General features: G+C 40.6%; 1 protein-coding gene across 4 annotated transcripts in view; it reads right to left on the bottom strand.

Moving 5' to 3' along the window:
* DNAAF9 (dynein axonemal assembly factor 9) overlaps positions 1-24,964 on the bottom strand; it is a 65,486-nt gene that overhangs the window by 36,424 nt on the left and 4,098 nt on the right. For 3 of the 4 annotated variants that reach the window (XM_420883.8, XM_046941163.1, XM_040700099.2), the window contains 15 exons: positions 21,984-22,063; positions 17,954-18,073; positions 17,038-17,162; positions 13,306-13,402; positions 11,778-11,884; positions 10,205-10,282; positions 8,361-8,459; positions 7,720-7,775; positions 6,578-6,713; positions 4,702-4,783; positions 3,855-3,891; positions 1,303-1,390; positions 820-896; positions 561-605; positions 39-84 (listed from right to left, as the gene is read on the bottom strand). In XM_420883.8, coding sequence (XP_420883.5) covers positions 39-84; positions 561-605; positions 820-896; positions 1,303-1,390; positions 3,855-3,891; positions 4,702-4,783; positions 6,578-6,713; positions 7,720-7,775; positions 8,361-8,459; positions 10,205-10,282; positions 11,778-11,884; positions 13,306-13,402; positions 17,038-17,162; positions 17,954-18,073; positions 21,984-22,063 — 1,273 coding nt within the window. Of the gene's footprint in view, positions 1-38; positions 85-560; positions 606-819; positions 897-1,302; positions 1,391-3,854; positions 3,892-4,701; positions 4,784-6,577; positions 6,714-7,719; positions 7,776-8,360; positions 8,460-10,204; positions 10,283-11,777; positions 11,885-13,305; positions 13,403-17,037; positions 17,163-17,953; positions 18,074-21,983; positions 22,064-24,593; positions 24,705-24,964 lie in introns of all 4 variants that reach the window. The other variant, XM_046941162.1, reaches the window with a different exon arrangement.

Below are 24,964 nucleotides of genomic sequence, written 5' to 3' on the forward strand. Positions count from 1 at the left end.
TAGAAATGTATAAGGCAAATATTGAACAGCTTACTTACTGTTTTAATCAAACTCAGGCTATCCTCATTATTTAATGGAGTAACTCTAGAACAAAAAGGATAATTAAATATTTAATGACTGATCATTTTGAGTGACTTCATAACAGACAGAAAAGCTGCTTCATCTTAACATATGCTCTTATTTGTGTAGGCCATTTTGGTTAATTAGACAATATGGGGATCGAAAAGCACAACCTTGTAACATTAAACAAGTTAAAAGCACTGTTTTAAATGGAAACTCATGATGAGCTCATGCTGCTTCTACTGATTAATGGAGTCAATAAAAATATTCTGCTCACTTGCTTAATTTTTTTTTTAAGATGTTCCTGAGATTTGATGGAATTGGAAATATAAATGCATTAAGCTGACTCCAACAAAGAAGCAATTGGGGCATCTGGTACAAAATAATCAACTGCAATGGTTTCTCAGTCTCCAGAAAAGAACAATAAACTCACTGGATTAAACAAAACCCACAAACTTAATCTGTTAAAGCACTCATTAATAACAAGAAGCAATACAAACCTTCCATGATTATTCACAGCCTGAATTTGAAAAGCAACTTTGGAGCTGTAGAACAAAAAGCAGTAACGGATTAATAATTGTTGGAGTGATTGAATAAGCAGGAAAAGAAAAACAAAGTACTTATCATGATTGTAAAAGCTTTTGAACATATTATGAAGTCTCAAAATTCACCAATCATGCAAATTAAATTAGCATTTTGTCTTTTTTTTTTTTGCCCATCACACAATTTGTAGCTCAACAAGTATTTTAAAATCCTCACCGTAGTGCAGTTTTCATTTGTGTTAAATGCAGGCTGTCTAACACAGACATCAGCATCTGCTCTGCTGCTTCCTTGGCCTGAAAAAAGGAAATAGGGAATAAAACACCTTTTTCCTGTGCTTCAACATCCCAGCAAGTGCAAGAGCAGCTATAAGATACACAGAGACCACACAGCAAGCAGTAATACACAGAAGCACACAGAGAAATTTGTTCACAACTCTAATTTTTCTTCACTATAAAGTAAGGAAAACTCATGAAAGATGAAAAACAACTGCAAAATAGTAAGATACTCTGAAGTTTCTGTAACAGAAAGCCTGGCTGGAAGCCACAGTATTAACCTTATTTATATTATGCAGTTGACTGAAATGTTTTGTGAAATATTTTGAGTTCTGGGGGGTGAAAAGGGGGGCTGTTTGCATGTAATCTCACATTGCAAGTAATCCAAATCAACAACGACAACATACAGAATCAGTGCTTCATTTACCTTGGATTCAGTGGAAGTTTTAGCATAGCACTCAATGCCAGCAAGCACAGCCTCTACAACAGCAGTATATATTTGCGACAACAGCATACTGAAGAGAAATACAAACACAGCATTTACTAGATGGACAGAATTTGGTTTCTTCCACTGTTCAAAAGGAACATTTTTATATATTGTTAGCAGTCTTTCAGTACAGAGGGGACTGTAAGAAAGAAGGGGGGAGGCTCTTTAGCAGGGTCTGTTGTGATAGGACATGGGGAAATGGTTTCAAACAAGAAAAGGGGAGATTTAGACTGGCTATAAAGAAAAAATGCCTTCCAAAAAGGGCAGTGAGACACTGGCACAGGTTGTCTAGAGGTGGTAGACATCCCATCCCTGGAGACATCCAAGGTCAGGCTGGACAGGGCTCTGAGCACCTGATGGAGCTTTGGGCATCCCTGTTCAGTGCAGGGGAGTTGGACCAGCTAATTTCTAGAGGTCACTTCCAACTCACACAATTTCATGATTCTCCTTCTTAACAAAGAACTCCCTCGCGTGGAAACAGTCCTCATTCAAATGACTATAGATGTAGCTTGTGCTAAATATCTCAGTTTTTAATAAAAAATGAGCAAAAACTGGTATTGCTCAAACTGTATAATATCTTAACAAAAAACTCTTGGCAGAAAAGTAGCCCTGCTCTCATCAGTCAAGGAAGAAAGACGTCTTATTGTTGACTTCCATTGGGATTGTGTTGAAGATCACACCATAAATATTCAAACAAAACAGAATGGTAGTCCCACGTTCTGTAAAAACCAGACTGGTAAACACATGGAACCAACTTTAGAGACTGTCTCCTTCTGGAGAATGTGAAGCAAAAGATAAATCTACAGTGAGCCAGCCACCACCTTTAGAGAACAGCTACATCAGCCTTAGGCCAATTCTCTTTGGAGAGAATACTATACCGAAGTAAACAAAGATTATGTGAAGCCAGAAATGATTTACAATTCCTGACATGTTCATAGCTACAGAGCTAATGAAAACAAAAATCTGTGCCCAACTAAGAAGCATCAGCCTCTTGTCTTGCAACTAAGCTGGAAGAGCACCAGCCTTTTGTCTTGGAACCAAGTTGGAAAAAGAAGATGAAGAAGTCAGCAACACATCCTTACTTTTCCAAACCTGTACTCTGCTGCAACTGCTACATTATGAGGGAAGGATGGATGGGGAAAAGAAAGAAAATAATACAGCATTTTCGTCTATGCAAAGCATTTCTGAAGGACAGGAAGAAAGCATCTGAAGCTCCCAAGCATGGCCCAATAAGAAGAAACCTCAAAATGCACCAAAACTTGCCCAGACAGACACTGACCAACTCAAACAATCCCTATTAGAGGTACTGTTCTTCTAACTTCATCCCTCAGAACAGTTCCAAGAAATAATCTCACAAGGGGTTGCAATTCAAAGTAACACAGTATAGATCTCCTAATCTTCTGCCCATTTTAAAATTGTAACACTAAAGGCAAAAAGATGTGCTGACTCCCTGCAGTACATCTTTTCTTTCTTGGTAAAACCAGGTTTTAAACAAAACCAGGTTTTATCCCAACCAGTAAGAAGGAGAAAGTCCCTATGGTGAGACCTGGTTTGTTAAGATTGTCAGCAGTCCCAAAGTAGACTATCTACTACCTTCTATGGAAGAATAGCAGGAATCAGTGTGGATAAATCATGTTATTTTCTAAGGGTCAATGTCTCTGAAAGCTTTGTAGCTTGCAAAAAAAATAAAAAAATAAAAACAGAAGTTTAGATTACTTTCCACTCAATATGTTTGTAAAGGACACAGAACGAGAAGGAGTGGCTGATATACCAAGGGATGGCGCTGCCATTCATAGGGACCTTGACAGGCTGTAGGATTGGGCTGACAGGAACCTCAAAGAAGTTCAAGAGGGAGAAATGCAGAGCCCCGCCACTGAGGAGGAACAGCTCCAGGCACCAGCGTGTGCTGGAGGTACTCAGCTGGGAAGCAGCCCAGCAGGAAAGGACCTGGGGGTTCTGGTGGGCACCAAGTTGAAGATAAGCCAGCATTCTACCCTTGCTATAAAAAATGCTAACAGCATCCTGGGTGGCATTAGCCAAAGTCAAGGGAGGGAATCCTTCCCCTCAATGTTGCACTGGTGAGGGGACAGTTGCCACCTAGAGGTACTCCAAGTTGGAATTTTCACTAAGAAATACAAACCTCAGCTTGATGAAGCTAGTTTAAAAGAATTACTTTTACTTTTATGAGACCTACTCCCAGTTATAGATACTTTCACACTCAGATTAAGGTGCATTTTGAAGTAATTCAAATGAAGTGAAGTTTACTAATACTGTCTTTCACGTTTCACTGTAGAGCTCATGGGATGTCACACCATGTAACAATTCCTGTTTTGCTCATTAGCATCCTTTGCAATCTTCTCACATTCATGCTATTCTAAATAAAAATGTAGCTCTGAAAACACCAATAGCCACTGCTGACTAAAAGGGGTTTGAACTACTGCAACAAAGTTGAAAGAGCAAAGAAGAGTTAAGGAATAAAGCTGGCAGCTTACACTTGTTCGGGTTTCTTGTGTACCTCGTTGTCATTTCCTGTAAAGAGAAAAAAAAGTTTATTCTGAGCACTTCTGGAAAGCATTTACTCAGAACCTGTTGGACATATACAGTTCTGCTGCATATTTTTTGTGTAATTATCCAATACTTTATATAATTTCAACTTGTTTGTAGATTCAAAGATCAAAGCACGGAAGAACTCACGTCAGTAGAGCCTGTATATACAATGGCAAAAATTAAGACCTGCGCCCCCAGCACAGGTCCACTGGGTCAGAACAAAGATGACTCTCATGCTGTGTCCTTTCTCCCAAAGGTGCTATTACTGGACACCCAGGAAAAAGCATGACGAGTGCAGACACATGCCACAGTTCTTTTGGTCTTTACTGCCTCTGACCACCTTCTCTTCTAACACTTTCTGAGCTGGATACAATTTGAAGATGTACACTAAGGAGACTGAATTTACCTACAGATCCCTCCATAGACCCTAAGCCAATTTTAATTTTCTTTTCATAGAATCACAGAATCGCTAAGGTTGGAAAAGACCCACAGGATCATCCAGTCCAACCATTGGCTTGTTTTTATTAGGGAAGATTGATATTACAACAATGTATTCAACCATTGAAAGATGACTGAAAATGACTCAAAGAATTTTCTACTCTTCCAAAAATCCTTGGTTTGTCCTTCCACTTTTGCCCTCCGTGAAAAACCCACATAATCAACCACTGAACAAAGACTACACGGCCTAACACTCTTAAAGGAATCAAAGCCAACTTTTAATAACTGTAAGTCTTAAATAATCAAAGAGAAGTACTACCTTAGAATACCAGTTGGTATGCTTAACATACTTACCCAGGAAAGGAATGTGAGTGGTTCCAAAAAAATAGGTCCTTGAACAAGCCAGAGGTCCCTTTGGAGATACACACTGTACTACCTAGTGGTCAGTATTAATGAGACATAGAAAGACCTTAGTGAAATAAAGAATTGATGTAATAATTAACAATAAACTAAGTTCCCCATAAGTATTCTAATAACTGATATACTACAGGAAGTGTACAACACAGACTTTGCTGGTTTAAAAAGAACTACTTACGTTTTCAAAGGTATATTTCATTTTTGACTTGACCTGAATGATTCAAAGGCTTTGGAAAGGAGATGAGCTCTGACTTCCATAAGTGTTAAGAATGCGTTTTCAACCTCCTATGCCAACTGCTCCTCTCATGAAAAGGGAAGTGTGTCAGGTTCCGATAACTATGCTTGCACTTGGCCTTATTTACTATTTTCATGATACCCTATTAAAACAGTTTCACCTGTACCTGTAAATAAACCATCTTTTTAAGAACAACGTCAGAATCGTGAGACAAGAGATGGAACAGGTACTGCATCATAAAAAAGTTGTACTTGCATTATGAGAGATCACACATGGACTCAACTGGAACGTTAACATGGGAAGAAAAAACAAAATTGGAGGTGTCTTCAAAGAAATAAAGTCACGGCAGCAAATGGTGAATGAGATTTCACTGGAATGCTAACACAACTCTTTCTCAGGCCTCTGACACATAAGAAGTGTCAGGAGTACCCATATTCATCCATCCATCAGGCAGCTATGTGTGAAATGTCATGACAAGATCATAACATCAATCCCTCAGTCATACGTTCACTCCACGTGACCTGTACTCAACCACATCCATCTCCTCAACAGCACAAACTCTGGACTCGCACAACTGACGGACACTCCCAGAGGCACAGAGATGAGCCAGCAGGGAGAACTACACAACGCAAGCTGCACACTGCCACTCCTCCTTCGCTGTGAGTTACCTTCTTGGTGCACCCAGCCCAGCCAGGCAAAGGATCTGAATTCCCTGGGGCCGCTTCCCCAGTTACGTCCCCTGCGCAGTAGTGCAACAAGCCATCGACCTCATGATATGTTTTATAACTAAGCTTTTACTTGAAAATGGAAACAAGTTAATCTTACAGCTTAATCTTAACATTCGTTGAACACCAGAAAGTTTGCAAAGTTATGAACTGTTCATCTCCTGAAGCATTCACTGGAATTTGAATATACATATGTATTCTTGTGTACTTACAAAGACATTAGAAAAAAAAAAGCCCCAAACATCTCACTGTTTCTTTTAAGAAACAGCTAAACAATTGAGATTCAATTAAACTCTATGTGTTAGAGTTAACTACAGTGTACGCCACTATGACAACGATTTTACCTCTAGGATGAGTGTCACAACTATAATTTCCTCTCCCTCACCCACACATTTACAGCAACACAAGTTTAGAAGGAATAAAAAGTAGTCTCTAAAGGACTGCTTTCAGGAGTCCATGATTAAACAGTCCGTATATTGTGAATTGGAAAGAGAGAGAAAAAAAAAGCCTCTGATTGTTAAGAATCATAGAATGGCTTGGGTTGGAAGGGACCTCAAGGACCATCAAGCTCCAACCCCCTGCCACAGGCAGGGCCACCAGCCTCCATACCTAATACTAGACCAGGCTGCCCAGGGCCGCATCCCACCTGGCCCTGAACACCTCTAGGGATGGACAGGGCATCCACAGCCTCTCTGGGCAGCCTGTTCCAGCTTTAAGGTAATGTATGTTCTTATACATTAAGGATTGGGTCTTTAACTAATGGAAAACAAGTGTTTTAAGGGCACAAAAATATACCAAGGAAACAATAATATACACTGCTTTAAAGTGTTGGATAATTACTGAAAAACCTCACCATGTGTTTAGCCGTGCTCCCACCAAGGCCAGTGTTTCGAACAAGGTGTCCTTCTGATGGAAAATTGAAGTTACCAGAGTTCAAGTTGTCTTTCGTTGAGTGGCTACCAAACAGAACGAAAGGCTGCCGGCTGGGGCTGAGAAGAAAAGGAAGCTATTACTACCCAGATACTGGAGGAAAACTAGAAGCAACAAATGAAATCAAAGCTTTCAAGTACAATGGACAAACTGTTTAATTTCTCATGTTTAGAGCAGGATAAAAGACTTAATACAGCTACATACATGAAAGTCACAAACCTTCCCACTGAAAAGACAAAGTTCCCAAGGAAAAAGGACTTGAATTAATAAGACTAATTTATTTTGTACACAACAGCATACCTCAAAACCCTGAAATAAGTACAGTAGAATTGAACAAGCTCCGTTTGGTTTTAGTTCTGGCTTGGGGCCCATGACTCAGCTGGTGAGATCAAGGCTTTTCATTATTTAAATGAGAAAATAACACACAATTCAGAAAACAATCAACAGTGGAGTCAGTTCAATGTCATGGAATTCCAAATAAAGAAGAATCTGCACAGACGCTGAGGAGCTAAGCAACCTTTATTTAGCTCAGAACAGCAGAATGCTTGGTTTTGCAACACAAACTTCCCTTCTCTCTCTGGTGAGGATTTTGGGCCGAAACTAAACTAAGATGACCTAAATTCCACCACTTAGGTAGGTCAAGATTGGGTTTTCAACTGTCTTGTTTTAAACATTGGTTTTGTGTGTTGTGACATAATAGTACACTGACTTCTTCAATCTGCATATTTTAGCTGTTGATATCATAAATAGAAGACTCAATTTTCAAACAACCATCTTGAACAGTAAATTCTTGAGTTTCTTTTGATATCTGACCACACAGAAATCAATAATACTAGAAAGAAGACTCGATCTTATAGTGACATTTTCCACATAACATCTACAGAATTAAAACCCACGAAAATTTGAGGTATCCCCTTGTAAAAGTGCCTCTGCACATATGCAAAGACAAGATGTAATATGAGAACAATCCTAAAAGAAATTATAAGCATTATGTTGTCAGAAATATGCAAATAACCATTAAGAAACTCACGACGCCACAATTTCACAAGGAATAATGACTAATACCTGTTATCTGTTATATGGCTTGAGATCATCCCATGACTGAAATAACTTCTGAAAGGCTGTGAAAAAGGAAAAAAACCACATTCTGATTAACAAGCAAATGACTAGAGTGTGATTTATCCTCATTATTATCAAGAGCCAATCTGAATTTTCTTCTAAGACTCCTCAACCTTCAGAAACTACTTCCCTTCTCCATAAACAAACCTAGACATTAAGTTTTATATAAGCTTAAAAAAAAAACAGCCACTACCAAAAAGCAAGAAGCAAATGCACAGCGTTATTTTTATCCATCCTGTATGCTATAACCAGTTATGCCTGAGTCTCAACGTGTGAAGCCTCAACTTGTTAGTGCACATACAGGAGCTATCACTGAAATGATATTTGATCCACCTACAAACAAAGATGTGCAGACCTAAGGCAACTAAGCTGAACTATCAGTGAGCACTCAACTCTCAATTACATCATGCAGTCCCGTGCCATGGATAGATAAGATAGGCGGTGAACTTAAACTATAGGTTTTGATTCCTCAAACATAAAAGGTGAGATGGGGTAGGCAGGGAAAATATAGCAACAACTTGGAATGCTTATTATTACCTCTGTATAGATGACACCAGTATTTTAAAGAATAACTTAAGTAGGCATACCTCCCCTGCCTGAGATTCTGATAGTTCCAGAATGAAGGGAATTTCAGTATCAAAATTAGCAAAAAAGTTGGTCCACTGATGTTCAAAAGTCATTAAATCCTAGAAGAAAAACATTCAACATTAATTTTTAAGTGCTACACCAGAGTAAGAAGCCACTGATGTTACTCAATGAACCCAAATTGCATTCCCTTATGCAGTACAAAACAATCTGTTCAATGACACAGAAAGAACAAAAAACAAATATCCTCTAGCTGTTAACTAAAAAAGGAAAAATATATATGAAATGCTCTAAGTCCACTCAGCTTCATTCTTACTATGAAATCCAGGCATTTTTAAAATCATGAAGTTCTATGACATCAGAATTGTATGAAAGGCTTGTTCATTAATTCCAATGTTTTAGAGAAAGTTTCAAGTCAATTTAATAATTTTTGGTCTGAAGACTTAAAAGAAAACAAAAGGGTAAGTAACCCTGCTTCAGAATAGACTTATGCCCAAGAAAACGGTCCCAGATGTTTATCTTACTTCCAAATAGGTGACAATTACTGATACTTAGTCATTAAGTATTCTCTATTAATAAGTTGCAACATATTAAAAGCTTACTTTGCTGCCAAGCTAGAAACTGAAGAATAAATTAGCAAACTCAATTCCTGAAAACCTGAACTACATTTAGAAATGGGATTGCCATCAATGCAAAGGTTGGTGTGCAACGAGTCCTAGCTGAAATAACATCCTACTTTGAACACCTGAAGGTGTACAAGAGATATTTTAAACTAAGACAGGGGAGATTTAAGTTAGATATTAGGAGGAAGTTTTTCCACACAGTGGGTGGCAACGCACTGGAACAGGTTGCCCAAGGAGGCTGTGGATGCCCCATCCCTGGAGGCATTCAAGGCCAGGCTGGATGTGGCTCTGGGCAGTCTGGGCTGGTGGTTGGCAAACCTGCACATAGCAGGGGGGTTGAAACCAGATGAGCATTGTGGTCCTTTTCAACCCGGGCCATTCTATGATAGGTCAGAGAGTGCAGGAAGTCCATTGTGAGAACTCATGTAAAAGACAAACGATATTCATGGCTCCATTTCCTAGCACTGAGATCTGCCCACCTCTTTCAATTGAGAAATCACTTTACAGCATGTTTGTATTTCACAGAGCTCCAGGGTAGCCACTGTGTGTCACTGTTACCTGCTCAAAGCAATCATGGAAGTGTTCTTTCCTGGAAGAACGGCTGCATGTATGGCAGTTTTTCCCTTTACCACACAGGGAGGATTAATGCACACAAACATACAACTCTCCATACTTTGTGCACAGTCCCGTGAACTGAATAATGCCATTTAGGGACTCTTTTTTAAGACTTTCAAGCATTTTCCTATGAAAAAGGTTTAGGGAACTGGGATTGTTTAGCTTAGAGAAGAGAAGGATTGGGGAGACCTCATTGTGGCCTTCCAGTGTTTGAAGGGAGTGTATAAGCAGGAGAAGGTACGACTGTTTATGGGGGTGGACAGCGATAGGACAACGGGGAAATGGTTTTAAACTGAGACGGGAGATTTAGGTTAGATATTAGGAGGAAGTTTTTCCCTCAGAGGGTGGTGATGCACTGGAACAGGTTGCCCAAGGAGGTTGTGGATGCCCCACCCCTGGAGGCATTCAAGGCCAGGCTGGATGTGGCTCTGGGCAGCCTGGTCTGGTAGCTGGCGACCCTGCACACAACAGGGGGGTTGGAACTGAATGAGCATTGTGGTCCTTTTCAACCCAGGCCATTCCATGATTCTATGATTTTAAGAGTTATAAGGAACCCATGTCTAGCTATGTTCAAGTTCTGTAGACTCTGCAGCTATTTGCAGTATTACCTCAAAGAGCAAATCCTCCAAGGAAACAGGATCCATCTTGCTGTACGTTTTCCACAAATCAACACTGACGTCCATTAGCTGAAAAATATTTTAAATGTAATTCTGTGAAGAATGCCATGAGGAATGTCCCATACATGGGTCTGAGATGCATTGAAAACAGACCTGCAGCACACTGCTCAGTCACAGTCCTCCTTAACTCTGCATTTAGAAGTATTTTTCCACTATCGGTTGCAAAGGAACGGACTGGAAGGGATGCAAATATTCTGAATGCTCACCAGCTTCAGTATGCACAAAGTTTTGCTTGCATCTTTCAAACAAAACTCCTTTGAAAACTCAATTAAACAGTTAGGAATGATGGCAGCTGATGCAACCAGAATGGAAAAGTCAGTTTTCTGCAGATTCCAAGTGTTACACAATAGCCAATTCACACTATATGCAAAGTTGACATTTAGACAAAGCTGGTCGAACCTGGCAATTAGCACTGCATTCTTCCAAGCATTAAGAGGATGTGTACAACAACACTCTTCAAAAACATAGTCCTGAAGGACACCTGTATCTAAATGACTTCTGCATGTACTCTTCTCCCTCCCAGCCTCCCTGTTTTACAGTTGTTTCAACTACTCATAATATGAAGACAGCCATTTCCCAAACATAACTAGATAACAGTATCTCAGAAAAATCGTATAACATTTATTTTACCACATAACACCCAAAACACTTCTTATAGTTACTACAGTGTTGTACAAGTACCCTAAAAAGACTGAAAAAAGATTAGCAAGCTCTCAGTGGATTTCAGATTTTCTAATTTAGCAGCATTGAACGCACAGCAGAGGGAAGGTAAGTTTGAGGAGCTACAAATGGATCAAGAAAAGCCATTCCATTTCAATAATGGAGAAAGTATTAATTTATAGTTCAATTACAGCAATCCCAAGTGCACTTCCCTCCACAGATGGTTTTTCCCTTCCCTGCCTGTGACACACAGCAGCTGCTTAACAGACAACCATACCAAAGCAGTGAAGTAAAAACTTAAGAATGCCACTTCCCACTTGAAATCCCCTTATGACTTGAAGGAGGAAGGAAGCAAGAACTCATGCTGGAACATGGCTCAGAGGTGAGGTAACATGCTCACTGCTCTGAATTTCTCAGCAACAGCTATTTTCTCAGCTCATTTTACAGCATTCATTACTAAGCAGCTTCTCTTATAGCACTCATGAAGTGCTATAATGCTCGCAACCAGCAGAGCTAAAGCAGTCGTGTGTCTGCTATTAGCACACCACAGAACAAAGAAGAACATTCTAAATCACAGCAGAAGGGTCCAGGTGGAATAACAGCCATTTAGCCAGGACTGAGTATTGGGCAGCTCATAACAGTCTTTTGGTGAGTCTTGTCTCTTCATCCTTGGACATTCAAAACACAGCTTGGAAAAACTTGGAAAAACACCCAACTTAAAAGTTGAGCCTCCTGTGAACAGCAAGTCAGAAGAAGATGATCTCATAAGGTACTTTTTGGCCAAAAATGATTCCATGAACCTCTTTCGGTTTCAAAAAGAAATATGAAAAACTTAAGTACTCACTTCATATTTCATGGTAAAGAAGCCATCACCACCAATTCCCTCCAGTGCAAAAGCCTGCACTATTGGCCACTTCTCAACAATGAACATATCAAAGATCTGTAGATGACCTGCAAAATAGGAGATTCACATAACCATTCTCTCACAGATATTGTCAGCTCCTGTATGATGGTTAGAGTGCTCTGAGATTCTAATAAGGGCTCTTGATTATCTTGCTTGTACAACTTCAGATGTGTTATTAGAAGGGTGTTTCAGTGAGGAAAGCAGCTTTGGAAGACTCCTTTTTCTCTACAACTCAAATTTTGTCCCCTTTTTCCAGTTATCAGTCTAATGAAAGGTATTACTCCTTGAAAATCTGATTCCAAGAGCATTAGCAAAACTGTACTTATTCAAATTCTAGAAAACAGGCAAGAAGCAGTGCTTACTCAAAAATCTTCTATTCCTTGGCCATAAGTTAAATATAATCATCATTGCCCCCATTTTAGTCAGAATTTTAGGTTGGGGAAGGAGAAACAGTTCAGTCTAGCATAACAAAACCCATCAGTGGAGCTGTAAGTCATCTGAATTGAAGCATAACCACTGTCCTTAAGACACACACCTTCCCTAGGGATTTCCTAACAAAGGACCTCCGTCCTTCACAACTCCTTAAGGATTTCACAGGCAGTGAGAGCATATCACCTTTTCCTTAGGGGAAGCAAAGGATCATAGAATGGCTTGGGTTGGAAGGGACCTCAAGGATCATCAAGCTCCAACCCCCTGCCACAGGCAGGGCCACCAAGCTCCAGATCTGGCACTTGCCCAGGGCTCCATCCAACCTGGCCCTGCACACCAATAAGTTTTCCAGATGCTGCTGTTTAAACTTTGAGAACACATGCAGAGGGAAAATGTAGTACTGTTACTGAGAAAACAAAGCTAAGAAAAGTAGTCTGGTTTGAATCTGAACAGTTAAAAAAAAAAAAGCCAATTTCTTCTTAAGAGAAAAAGCCCCAAACCAAGAAAACCACTTGTCTTTCACCTACTGTACTACAGATGAAAAACCCCACAGTAAGTAAGCACATGCACTGCTTTGCTTCAGCATTATTCACTGTTGGGGATACAGCAAAATACACTTTACTAAACAATATAAGATTAAATTGTTCAGAGTGCAAGGTTGGCTACAGATCATAACAGGAAGCCACACAGCCCAGTTTCTTCAGTGCTAAAATAGGAAACTTGCATAACGAAATGTTTATTCTTTCTTTACATAAAGGAGCATTTATCAAGCTCCCATCTGAACAGAGAAGTTCTGTAGTTGCAGAACACACTCCTCTGAATGCAAATCACTTCTCTGTCTCACACTGAGAGCATTCACTCTTCAGATGAAGTCTGTGGGCTAACGTTTTTCAGAAAGAAACCCAACTCCTAAGCAGGAAAAAAAAAAGGCCAGATTAATCCTTATTTCTTACCAAAGGCAAAGAAATCTTCGTTCCCTGAACTGCTTGACTTGCATGCTGCAGAACATTTATGCTAAGCATAAAGCAAGCTAACCTACCTTGGCAGCTGTATGGAATACCAATGCGACTGCAATCTCGAACCATGTCTACGAAGCTGGAAATCTTGAACTCCTCTGCAGCTTCTTCATCTTCATACTGAAAGATAACATTTAAATTAGTTGGACTGTTAGTTTTACTATAAAGAGGACATATATTGTAGATCTTTACTCTCATGGCAAGCATCATACCATGTAATTCACCAAAACATTACCTACAGCTTCCAAAAACTAAAAGAACCTCTTTAACCTCTCTGTTTTGGAAACCACATCATGGCACGGATACATTCAAGCCTATGGAGACTTTTTTATTTTTCAATAAGGTTATACGAAGGCATAAATGCATATCATACTTTCCAGTAATTGGTGAAAGCTCCTGCAAGTCAGCTGTTTGTTTGTGGACAATTTTTCAGCAATGAAAGATATTTTGAGAGTACCACTTGCTGTGCCACAAAGAAAATGAAGGGGAAAAAATGTCTTAGTAGATTAACAGCATTAATACAGGACAACAGACTGACTAGTTATACCTCGAATCACAAGCAAGCAATGAGAACTCATTCCTGACTGAAGGAGCAGTATATGGAGGAAAAGCAGGGGGAAAGAAGACACAGCCAACCTCATTTCATGAGACGCCTTTCAGAGCATGATCAGAAGGCAGAGGTGTTTTGCTTACCTTTTATTTTATTTTACATTTCCCAAGGTAAATCACACGATTAAGAACTTTCTGTATGCATCCCTTGGGAGCCTCAGGGTTCACCCAAGACATTTATTTTAAGAACAACTTCATTTGAGACAAGCCTGAACTTAAGATGCAGCCCAAGTTGCTCCATGATGTGTTCTTTACTCAGTCCCAGAAAACCAGATCAAAGTTTGAGGTTAAAGCCAAGCGCTAAACAACTGCCAGTTTCTCAAAACTTAAAATGCCATCAGAACAGAAGCTGTTTTTTTGGCAGGATGCTAAAGGCTTGCTATCTATTATTGCAGATATATAGAACCGGTGCAGTATACACAGTCGTGATACTCAGAAAGCTTATACAATTCCCACCTTGCTTGGCAATAAACTCCTATCTTACTCGGCCATTTTGAAAACAACTTTTCCTTGGTTCTATGTTTTTCCTTTCACTAAGACATCCACTTAAGTTAGAGTAATAGAATGGTTTGAGCTGGATGGGACCCTTAAAGACCATCTAACACAGCTCCCCTGCAATGAACAGGGACACCGACAGCTGAGAGCCCTGGCCACACTTCCTTGGATGCAGCCCAGGATCCAGTTGGCTTTCTGGGCTGTGAGGGTACACTGCTGGCTCATATCCAGCTGCCACCCAGCATTATCCTCAGGTCCTTCGCAGCAGGGCTGTGCTCCGTCCTTACCTCCCCCAGCTTGCACTAATAGCAGGGATTGTCACAACCCAGGTGCAAGGCTTGGATTTACTGAACTGCTTGAAATTCCTGTGGTCCAGTTACAGGCAAATGGGAAAGAAGAAGCAAACGTTTTGCAGGATTTATCAAGAGCTACAGAGCCGGGTATAGCATCACTTGCTTTATTTCCAGAGCAATGTTTCACTTTTTAGAAAAGCAAGCAAAAGTTATTTCTATCACTGAAAAAAAAGAAAAAGAAGGCTGCTTAGAAGCCACTCCAGGCAATCTTTGTGTAAACAGGATGTATCTAAAGATTGACACGGCAACGGTCTTTTAATTGTGTGGGGTTTTTATAATTCAGAAGTAATCTAGGAAACTGGCAATTCTTATACAGAAGAAATGACAGGAAGTGCTGCTGCCTGAATGAGCTGTGTGATGCAATGAAATAAACCCTGTATTTTCAGCATCAGAAATCTCAAACTTTTCCATTTGTTTCTGTACAGTTTACCTTTCCAGTTGGATCACTATTTCAAGCTAGCACTGTGTGATTAAGGTGACTCCTTACCAGGACAAATCATACAACAGCCCATAAGCAGATGCAGCTTATTTCTAAATAGCTTAGACTGCATTTATGCTAGCAGCAGTGTGTTAAGAATGCCTCCATTCTTCATTCCGAAATGCATGGTTGACCGCCTTCAGGCATGCTGCAAGATTGGTCCTTTCAGCAGTGTGTTTCACAACAGAAAAACCTTATGAGGTCAAGGTTTAAGATTTTGCTGTGGTATGTTTTAACCTGTGGTTCAGCTGTTTCCATCTTAACAGCAAGTAATCCATGCAGAACTCATGGGACCCTATCCAGAATACCGTTTGGGACTGGTATATAAGTTCAGTGGAGGGCCACCAAGCACATCAAGGGGCTGGAGAACTCATCCTATGGGGGAGAGGCTGAGATTCTGCTATTGCTCGGAGGTTGTGGCTGCACCTCATAGCTTTCTTTCAACATCTAGAAAAAAGTTACTGAGATGGCAAAGAGAGGCTCTGCACAGTGCTATGCACTGGCAGGTTGTATGACAAAGAGCAAGATTTGAAATAAAAGACATACAGATTGGATAAAAGGAAAAACTTTCTGACATTAGGACAGCCAACTAATGGTAAGTCAGGCAGCCAAGAGAATTTCTGCTGTCGTCATCCTTGGAGGTTTTCAACACCCAGCTATAAAAACTTGATCTGATCTCATTGTTAACCCTACATTAAGCGAAGGGTTAGACAAGATCATTTCTGAAGGTCCTTTCTAGCCTAGATTTCATAATCCTGGGACATAATCTCACTAGAAAGCAGCCCCACAAAAACATTATTAATTGTAATCCCCAACACTTTCAAGCTGGAAGCAGAAGGGAACAAAATGATCATCTCCCTGACCTCCCCATCCTCAGACTTCAGCATTGCTCTAGAAAAGTAAACAGAACTTACTGGGGAAAAGAAATTTGCCTTCATAGGAATGAATGAACGCTACTCCAGCCTCAATTGGAATAAAAAGGTTCATACTCTGCACCTCGATAAGCACCAGAACTACCTGCAGAGTAGCACACAGCGGCAACAGAGTGCTGCTTTGTAACCCTGCAAACATACAGAAGTGGCACAGTCCTTGGCAGCTAAGCAACTAATTGTCTACAAGCACCTTCCCTCATGTCATTCATTGCAAGAAATAAGAATGGGCAACTACTTTCATTCTTTACTCCTCTATCATTACTAGAATAACTTCAACACATGCAGCTTTTCTAAGAATCCCTTGGCTTTTAAGTGCAAGACGGAACTCTTATCCAGTAACCACATTCTGATTGAAGTGAGTGACACAACCCAGTCTTTCTCTTTACTGAGATTAATACCACTTGAAAGGAATAGTTGAAAGTTAAAACCAAGATAGATAATAGTGTTTACTGATTTTAAATGCCTAAGCCAATCTTTTCTAATATCCCGAAACTATTGGCATACAATGCATTAAAACACTGCTTTGATAGAAAACACAGCTATCATTGGAAACCACAATGCTGACTGATGTATGTGATTCAGATCCTGCATTTCTTCTAGCCCACGTTCTTCCTCATTGAAAGATCACTGACTCATATCAAAACAAGAGTAAATTAGTGGGGGAGCAATTTCTTTTTATGTGTCAGCAAATGCAGAGTACTGAAAACATTTTTCTTGCAAACATTGGCAAAAGAAAATTAAAATCCATACATAAATACAGATCATTCCCTATGGAATATGAAATAGAAGAATTCCAGAAGGAATGTAAATAAAAGTTCCATTTTGAGTGAGTTCATTAGAAAGGGATTACTGAAATGCAATTCTTATCTGCACCCCTTTTCCACTTACCTCATTTTCAGTTAGGCAGTGAAAATGCAAGTTCCTCCAGCAAGCCACGTATGGCAAAAGATGATTATAATTCACAGGGTTACAGTACAGATGGACACTATCAGGTTTTATTAATATGATTATATCTGCAACAACCAGAACAAGCATTATTCCAGTATCAGGACTCCATAATTGTACAACCACAAAATGAACACAGGGACTGAACAGAAAGCATTTTCCCTATACTGTACCTCATTAAAAGAAACTGTTTAACTATTTAAATAAACGATCATTCCTTACTTTTTTTTTTTTCTCTCTGAAAAGGAACATTTGGCAGCTATACACTGCTCCAACTACAACAGTACTTTTCACTGTTTGGAACAACTGTGGGTTTATTCTGAAGTCTTGCAAAGAACTTGCATCAGCCTATCCTTTGACAAGCCAAGAGTGTCAGAGATGAGCACTCACAGAGCACTCAGAGCTGTAAACTACAGCTGCTCTTGCCTGATATTACATCAGGAGGTTGCTCCAAGTGAAAACCAGCCTTGCAGCACACAGGATGGATATTTAAAGCTTCGTGAAAATAAGGGAATAATGCACACAGTGATTGGCTGCCTTTCAACTATTACAAAAATGAGTAAATATGTTCAAGTAAAAGAAAAAAACAACCAAGAGTGTTTTAAAACTCCACTGGTTTATCACACACTGATTGATAACAAACATTCAAACATACCATGACTGAACCAGGGCTTCTCATAATGGGTGCATTTCTCCACATTTATAACATCTGAGTGGAGCATGTTTGACAACAAGAGCTCTTTGGGAGTGCTCTCAATCAAGTTTTCATACAATTAGAGCGAGGTGTGTCCCTTTTCCCAGCCCACTCCGTCTCCAGAAAGAGGAAAGAATGGGTGAAAATGCTAAACACACTACTTACCATCAAGAACTTCTTCAGGAAAACCAGTTCTTTCAAAGTCATTGTTACTCTGATTATACAAGCCAAAAAGAAGATAGTTAGCCAGCTCCCTGCAGCCTTCATTGTATCGACTGTCTATTCCTGCAAAAGCAAAATCATACGTGAGATGTTCTGCCTTAATACAGTACATTTGAAAAGTTTGGGCTCTTCCCAAGTAAGAAAACTGTTTAAATAGGAGTTTTATCTGAACACCTTCTCACGGTCAGGGAGCATTCTGGTTTAACATAGTGGAAAAGCAGGGGAGGGAAAAGGGAGTTTTTCAAGTTTGTTGCTACATACTCACACTCCTCCCCTGACCTAAATCTACAGGCTCTGCTTTAAATAAAGTCTGTTTGTTTGCAATGTTCTGAAGCAACAGAATTTCAACTTCAGTGACACAAACTTGACATCTGTCTGTATGTAGCGCTCATTGTAACGAATATGTTCTTGATTGAAGCTTCCTAACAAACTAATCCTGTGACCTAAATCTCCTGCTTTGGAATACATGATTAAACACTATCTTGCAAGTATTACAGTATAATCCCTGAGTCACCAGAAAGCCACTGCAAACTTCGAACAAATAATGAAAAGGTATTCTGACAAAATGTGTAGTACACAAATTGGAATTACATGACCCGACTGAAACCATTCCATGATGCTCCAATTCTGGACATGAGGAGGTGTTCCCCGAAAAAAGGGAGCCTTGGCAGCTCATCTGAAACTCAGGTCACAGCACAAATAGGACTCAACTCAACAATCCTCAGACCCAGTCCTCTATGCTCCCTCCTAGGAAGCAACCAGCCCTTTTTGCTCTTGAGAACTATTGAAATGCAACCAGTCACCTTGAAATCTAGGATAGCATTTGAAAGCTGAAACACAATGTGCTGAAGATAATCTGGTTTACTGCTGACTTGCCTAACTGAGGCATCTTTTGAAGGCAATCGACTGAGCAATCAATTGAGAACAAAGCAAGAGTTAGGATGGTCCCCTTCAGTGGCAGCAAGCTGTTAGATCAGTTGTTCTGCAAGGGGCATTACTGATGTTCCACAAGCAAACATGGCTTATCATACCCAACGCTAATCTAACAAGACATCACCAACTACAGGCTGAGCAAAGGGAAAGGGGCAAATGTCACAGCCACTCCCATCCAGCCAGGCTCATCACTGTGGTCTACAAGGCCTAAGGGGCCAAGGTAGTGAGCAGCAGGGACAGGCAAAGAGTAACAGAGTTAATAGGAAAAAGGAGGAATAAGAAGTCCGGGGAAAAAATAAATAAATAAATCAGAAGAAAAATGAGAAATGTCCTTATTAAAAAGGTGTAGTAATCATTGGAAGAGTTTGAGAGAAGCATCCGTATGCACCAGCTCTTTTTGAGCCAGGATTTTTCATGCTGTGGCTTTAGCACTATTCTACAGAGGCAGATGGAGTTAAAGGAACAGATACATTCTGTGGAAAATAAACAGGAAATGAAACAATGACAAAGATAAGATGCATCCAAAAAGTCTATCAGGAGCCTTCAAGAGAACAATGGTGAAGCAGCAACTAGGAAACCCCCACGCCTGGCTCCAGCTGAGCTGCAAATTTAGTAATCCCTGTTCCCAACTCAACACAAGGGTGTTGCTAGACAGTGACTCAGGCCAGCAGCCACTGCTGCCCAAGAGCCAGTGCTGCAGCCAGTGCTTATCTGGCCTCTCCAAGCTGATTCAGTTCATCAAACAGGCTGAGGGCCAGGCAGGTATGGAAAGCCGGCGGACTCAGCAAGATGGGTACAAGATATCAGACCAACACCAAGAACTGATGCAAAAAATATATATATAAATAAAAAGAAGAGCAGGCTAGGGACAGATCAAGACTCCTTTTTCTGCAACAAAAGGTTATTCAGCTCTGCCATCTCACATATTTGCTACTTCCCAGTTGCTAAGCTGACAAAAACAACCTAGAGGGAGAAGAAGTGCTGCTTGCTGTGTCCCAGCCAAGCATTTGTGGTATGCCCTTCTGCAACACAACCAAGAGCTGTTCTGTAACATGCTGAATGCCCACAAGGGTACAGGAAGGTGATGCTGGAGAAAACGGACAGGTCACCTTTTGCCAGCCATTCAAAACCATCACACAGCTGTGGAACTGCCATGCAAGATTTACTGTCCCTGAAGAAGATAGGAAAAGTAAATGTCAAAGTCCATTAAAATGTACTTATCTACTCTATAGATCAAACTACAGATCAGTCGGAAGAGCTACAACCTACAGGCAGATTCACAGGTACAACCTGCTGAAACCAAACACACATCCTTGGGAACCAGACCAACTTAACAGAGCTAAAAATCTGCTGAAAGATGAACTGCAAGAAACACCAGTATTAAAAAAAATGACAGTGTAATTTAGGTAGTTAGATATACTGTTTTCTTAACAGCCTGAAAAGCAACACAGCCCCACTGAGCTTCTTAAAGACATCTGACACACATCTCTTCTCCCCTGACCTCCATATTCCTTTCTCCTGTCATTTGCAATGTCTTCTGTCCCCAGCAAAGAATGCAGGAATGCCACTGTTCAATACTTTAGAATATCAGACCCAGGATTATTTGCAATTAGCCAAACTAAAGCTGGGAGGAGAGAAATCCATTAAGCCCAGGCCATTAAATATAGCCAGGAAAAATATAACGTGCTGACTGTTTAAAAAGAAAAAGTGTAAGATTATCTGCTTTGTACACATGTCAAGAGGAATCAAGACTTTTTTTTATCACGCCAAGTGTGAATTTGAAGACTGATTTGAAGCATTTGTAAGAAAGACATTCTTGCTTAACCAGAAGTTATGTGAGAAATTCTTCAGAGTACATAAGTAAGGTCAGATCAGACAACAGTCTCGTTGTGGGTGCAGGAGATTAATGCAGAGCACAAGTCTAACAACAAAACACTTCCTATACTTCCATAAGAAATGCTTATTAGGAGGTATGGTCTTATGCATGGTCTTAAACATTCCACGTTACTCTGGGGCTTACACAAAGAGATTCCTTTTAACTGTGATGTTTTTCAAAAAAAAAAAAAACAGGTCACTCTTTTGCTTGGGACTTACTGCAGCTTCAGCATTACTAATAGTCAGGGAGTAATGCAGAGCCAAGGGCAGAGATGGCACAACTTGACGTATTTTATGAAGTCAGGCTGGCATCAAAAGCAAAACCAAGCTCTTTATCTTGTATAATTAAGTTCCATTGACAGAGCTACCTTTATAGGTCTTCTAGCTGTGAAGCTACTGCTAATCGTAGATCTCAAACTATTACTGTAGGAAATGTGGGTTTGGAAGAGTCATAATAAATAGACAACATCAATCTAGAGAGAAGTAGGTTCTACTGTTTTTTTTTTTTTTTGTGGCCCAAGAAAACTTCATGTTTTCTTGCTGCACCATTTAAGAAGTCTATATATATATAGAGGGAGATAGATATGAAACAGCCCATGGCAGGAAATTCTTCATAGTATCACTTCTTAATGCAAATCCATGTGACCCATTTCCCCCTGTAAGCCAAGCAGGGAGAAGCCATGCTTGTTCTCAACCACCGTTCTCCATAACTACGCACATCATCGTTACTAACTCTGGCACTCACAGGGTCTTCTCCAGTCCCTTCACTTCCCTGCACTCATGGAATAACCAGCTACAACACACCAGCCTTCACCTCTTACACCAAGAAACAAAACATCACCTAGATAGCTGACTTTTTGTCCCAAATAGGTTAAGTTCTCCCATCTTCCTTCCAGAGTGGACACTGAGAAAGATTATCTCTTCCCTCCAGCCACTGAATTTTCTCAAGGCTCAGAAAAGAGCATTGCTATTGTTATTATTGCACTAAGCACGCCTGATTAGTGAATATACCTAAGAACTATTTTAGGAAGGACAGAGTTTAATTAGATGTCCGCTTGCTGAAGAACAAAGGGCAAGAAAAGTAGATTACGTTACTGTTTCTGAAATTCATGGCATCTTAATCAATACAACAAGAAGAGAGAGGGGAAAAAAAAGGAACACCAACCTAAAATGCAAAGGATTCCATCAGGCTGAGATTTGCTGCTTTGTGTCAGGATGCTCTGGATGTTTCGCAGGCGGCTGCAGCTGCAAAAGAAAGAGAATTGGTCCTTAAAAAGAAAACTAGAATCTACAACTATTGCTTCCAAGCACGTGCCCACCAATTTCTGTTCATGTTTCCCTGCACCAAGCCAGCAGCACTGCTTGCTCTACCATAGAGGCAGGGAGCAAAGCACTGAAGGACAGGTGATATCCAGGTAGAGGTGATGAGAAAAGGGACTGCAGTGGCTCTGACAGCCCAGGAGGGGTTTGCAGAAGCTGGGAGAGAACTCAAACACCCCCAGCAGCATCAGACCACTTCCACCTCATGTTACTACATAACACAGACACACTCCAGATTTAGTTAGTCCACACTGGGGAAATTGGAAGCCAATACTGTCATAACAAAAGCTCAACTCAAAAAGAACCAAACTTTTTACCATGGACTTGTTTCTGCATGACATAGTAATAAACTTCACTTACATTAACGGGTTTCCAGTTGATATAAACCACAGCACAAAACATGTTTAGAGTGAATAATACTTAACAAAGATTTACAGGAACTTTCCCCTTCTATACCAAATGAGATATGGGACATTTCTACAACCTTTCCCAGGTTACCTTAAGCTCTTCAACTGAGCTAAATTTATGGTGTGCCCAAGTAAGCAAGAAAGCAACACCAAGTATTCCTATTTTCATAGTTACTTAAGGAAAAAGCGAATATATCTTTTCAGTGAGACTACAATTATCACGCTCTACTTTCTCAGAAAGACAGGAAAGAGATGAAAGATGCACATTATAGCTCATCCAAGGGCCATTCAAACACCCACACTAACATTAAAGGATATTAGGAGGAAGCTTTTCACACAGAGGGTGGTGATGCACTGGAACAGGTTGCCCAAGGAGGCTGTGGATGCCCCATCCCTGCAGGCATTCAAGGCCAGGCTGGATGTGGCTCTGAGCAGCCTGGTCTGGTGGTTGGCGACCCTGCACAGAGCAGGAGGGTTGGAACCAGATGATCATTGTGGTCCTTCTCAACCCAGGCCATTCTATGATTCTATGATCAGTTGACACGCTCAAGTCCAACAAAAGGATGACCTGACCACATGGGTTCATCCTCTGTCAAGAAAAAGGAGCACTACATGCCCATGCAATGAACAGAAAAGAGCACAAAAGGGAAACATACAGCTTAGACTATATGTTACTTCATAACAAAATATAAGATCACAGGCACATTTATTTCAACCTCTAATATTCAGCAGTCTTCAACAGGACATTTTTCCTTGCCTCAGTTAGAGGTGGTTTCTATGAAAGAAACCTTTCAAAAAGCTTCTTCAGAGATATTTTTGACGTCATTTCAAGTGTGCATCAATCATTACATTGAAAGGCTGACATTAAAAACAGGCTACTTCTGTGTCTGAAGAAAGATGTTATTCAGAAACACTGAAGGGAATCATTAGAACTCTAACTACACGCTTTTAAACAATACAGGCTGGACTGTGCATGAAGTCAGAGAAAAAAATGGCAGTTTCTTGCATTTCAAGCAGCCATCTGACAAAAACAGAGCAATGGTCCTGGGAACAAAACCCCTGACTTCTCCCACCTCACACCACAAAGTGAGTGCTGTACATAGGGAACTGAGTCTTCCATTTTGCCCCAGTAACACAATTCCTAACAGAATCACAGAATGGCCTGGGTTGAAAAGGACCACAATGACCATCTGGTTCCAACTCCTTGCTATGTGCAGGGTCGCCAACCACCAGACCAGGCTGCCCAGAGCCACATCCAACCTGGCCTTGAATGCCTCCAGGGATGGGGCATCCACAGCCTCCGCGGGTTGTAATGAAGAACGAGCTTTGAAAAGCAGAACGCCTTTTTGGGTTTTGGGATGCTCTCCTGTAGGACGGGGCTCTGATCTCCATATAGAATCATAGAATCCTTGCAGCTGGAAGGGGCCTCTGAAGGCCGTCCAGTTCAACTCCCCTGCAGTGAACAGGGACACCACAGCTAGATCAGGTTGCCCAGGGCCTGACCCAGCCTGGTCTTGAAATTCTCCAGGGTTGGGGCACCCACCACATCTCTGGGCAACCTGTTTCAGTGCCTCACCACCCTCACTGTAAAAGAGTTTTATTGATATGCAACAGCAGCTCTATGCTGAAGATGAGCATTAGGCATGTTTGAAAGCACAACTTACTGAGCCCTTCAAAGGCAATCCCTAATTCTTGGACTTCAGCAAGTTTCGGACAAGACCTGAGCTGCAAGTTACTGAACTATGCCTACTGCAAACGTGCCCAGAAGGCAAGCACAGGCAGCCAGGCTGCTTTCGAAGCAGGTAAGGAGCCGATGTAGGTGAAGGGAGAATGTTTCCACCACAAAATTTTTAACAGCAGATGCAATTTCTACCTTGCTTTATGCCAGAATAAGAGCCCTCATTGCTGCAAGGCTCTGTCTCTCCCTTTGTATCTGTGCTAACAATCTCGAAGCCATGTGTCAAGTCAGATGAGCTTATGGATCCAAACAAACGCTAGAGCAGGGATTAAAAAATATATATAATGCTTTCAGCCATCAGCAAGCTGACCTGACTGCTGATGTAGGGGGGTCAGAAGGCAAACCACAGTGTGGGGCAGCATCTGGCAACAGCGTGTGCTTAGGCCAATTAAGAAATTGTTTGTTACCGTACCGGCTTGATCTTGGAGTGGATGCCAAAAAAAAAGGGAAGGAAAAATGATAATCATTAACTTCTAAGAATTAGAAATGCCCATCTATTCACACGTCTTCATAATGATTATGCAAAATCCCTTTGTAACAGCACTGCCTCTCACAACCTAGTGAGAGACACAAGCTGTGCGTACCAGCAAATGAACACAATTAACAACTGTGCCTTTCTCAGTCAGAAAAAAACCAAATACGTTTTTAAGATGATGCCACACAGTATTTAACATCCATTTA

This window comes from Gallus gallus, chromosome 4 (genome assembly GCF_016699485.2).
Source record: "Gallus gallus isolate bGalGal1 chromosome 4, bGalGal1.mat.broiler.GRCg7b, whole genome shotgun sequence".
Lineage (NCBI taxonomy): Eukaryota > Metazoa > Chordata > Aves > Galliformes > Phasianidae > Gallus > Gallus gallus.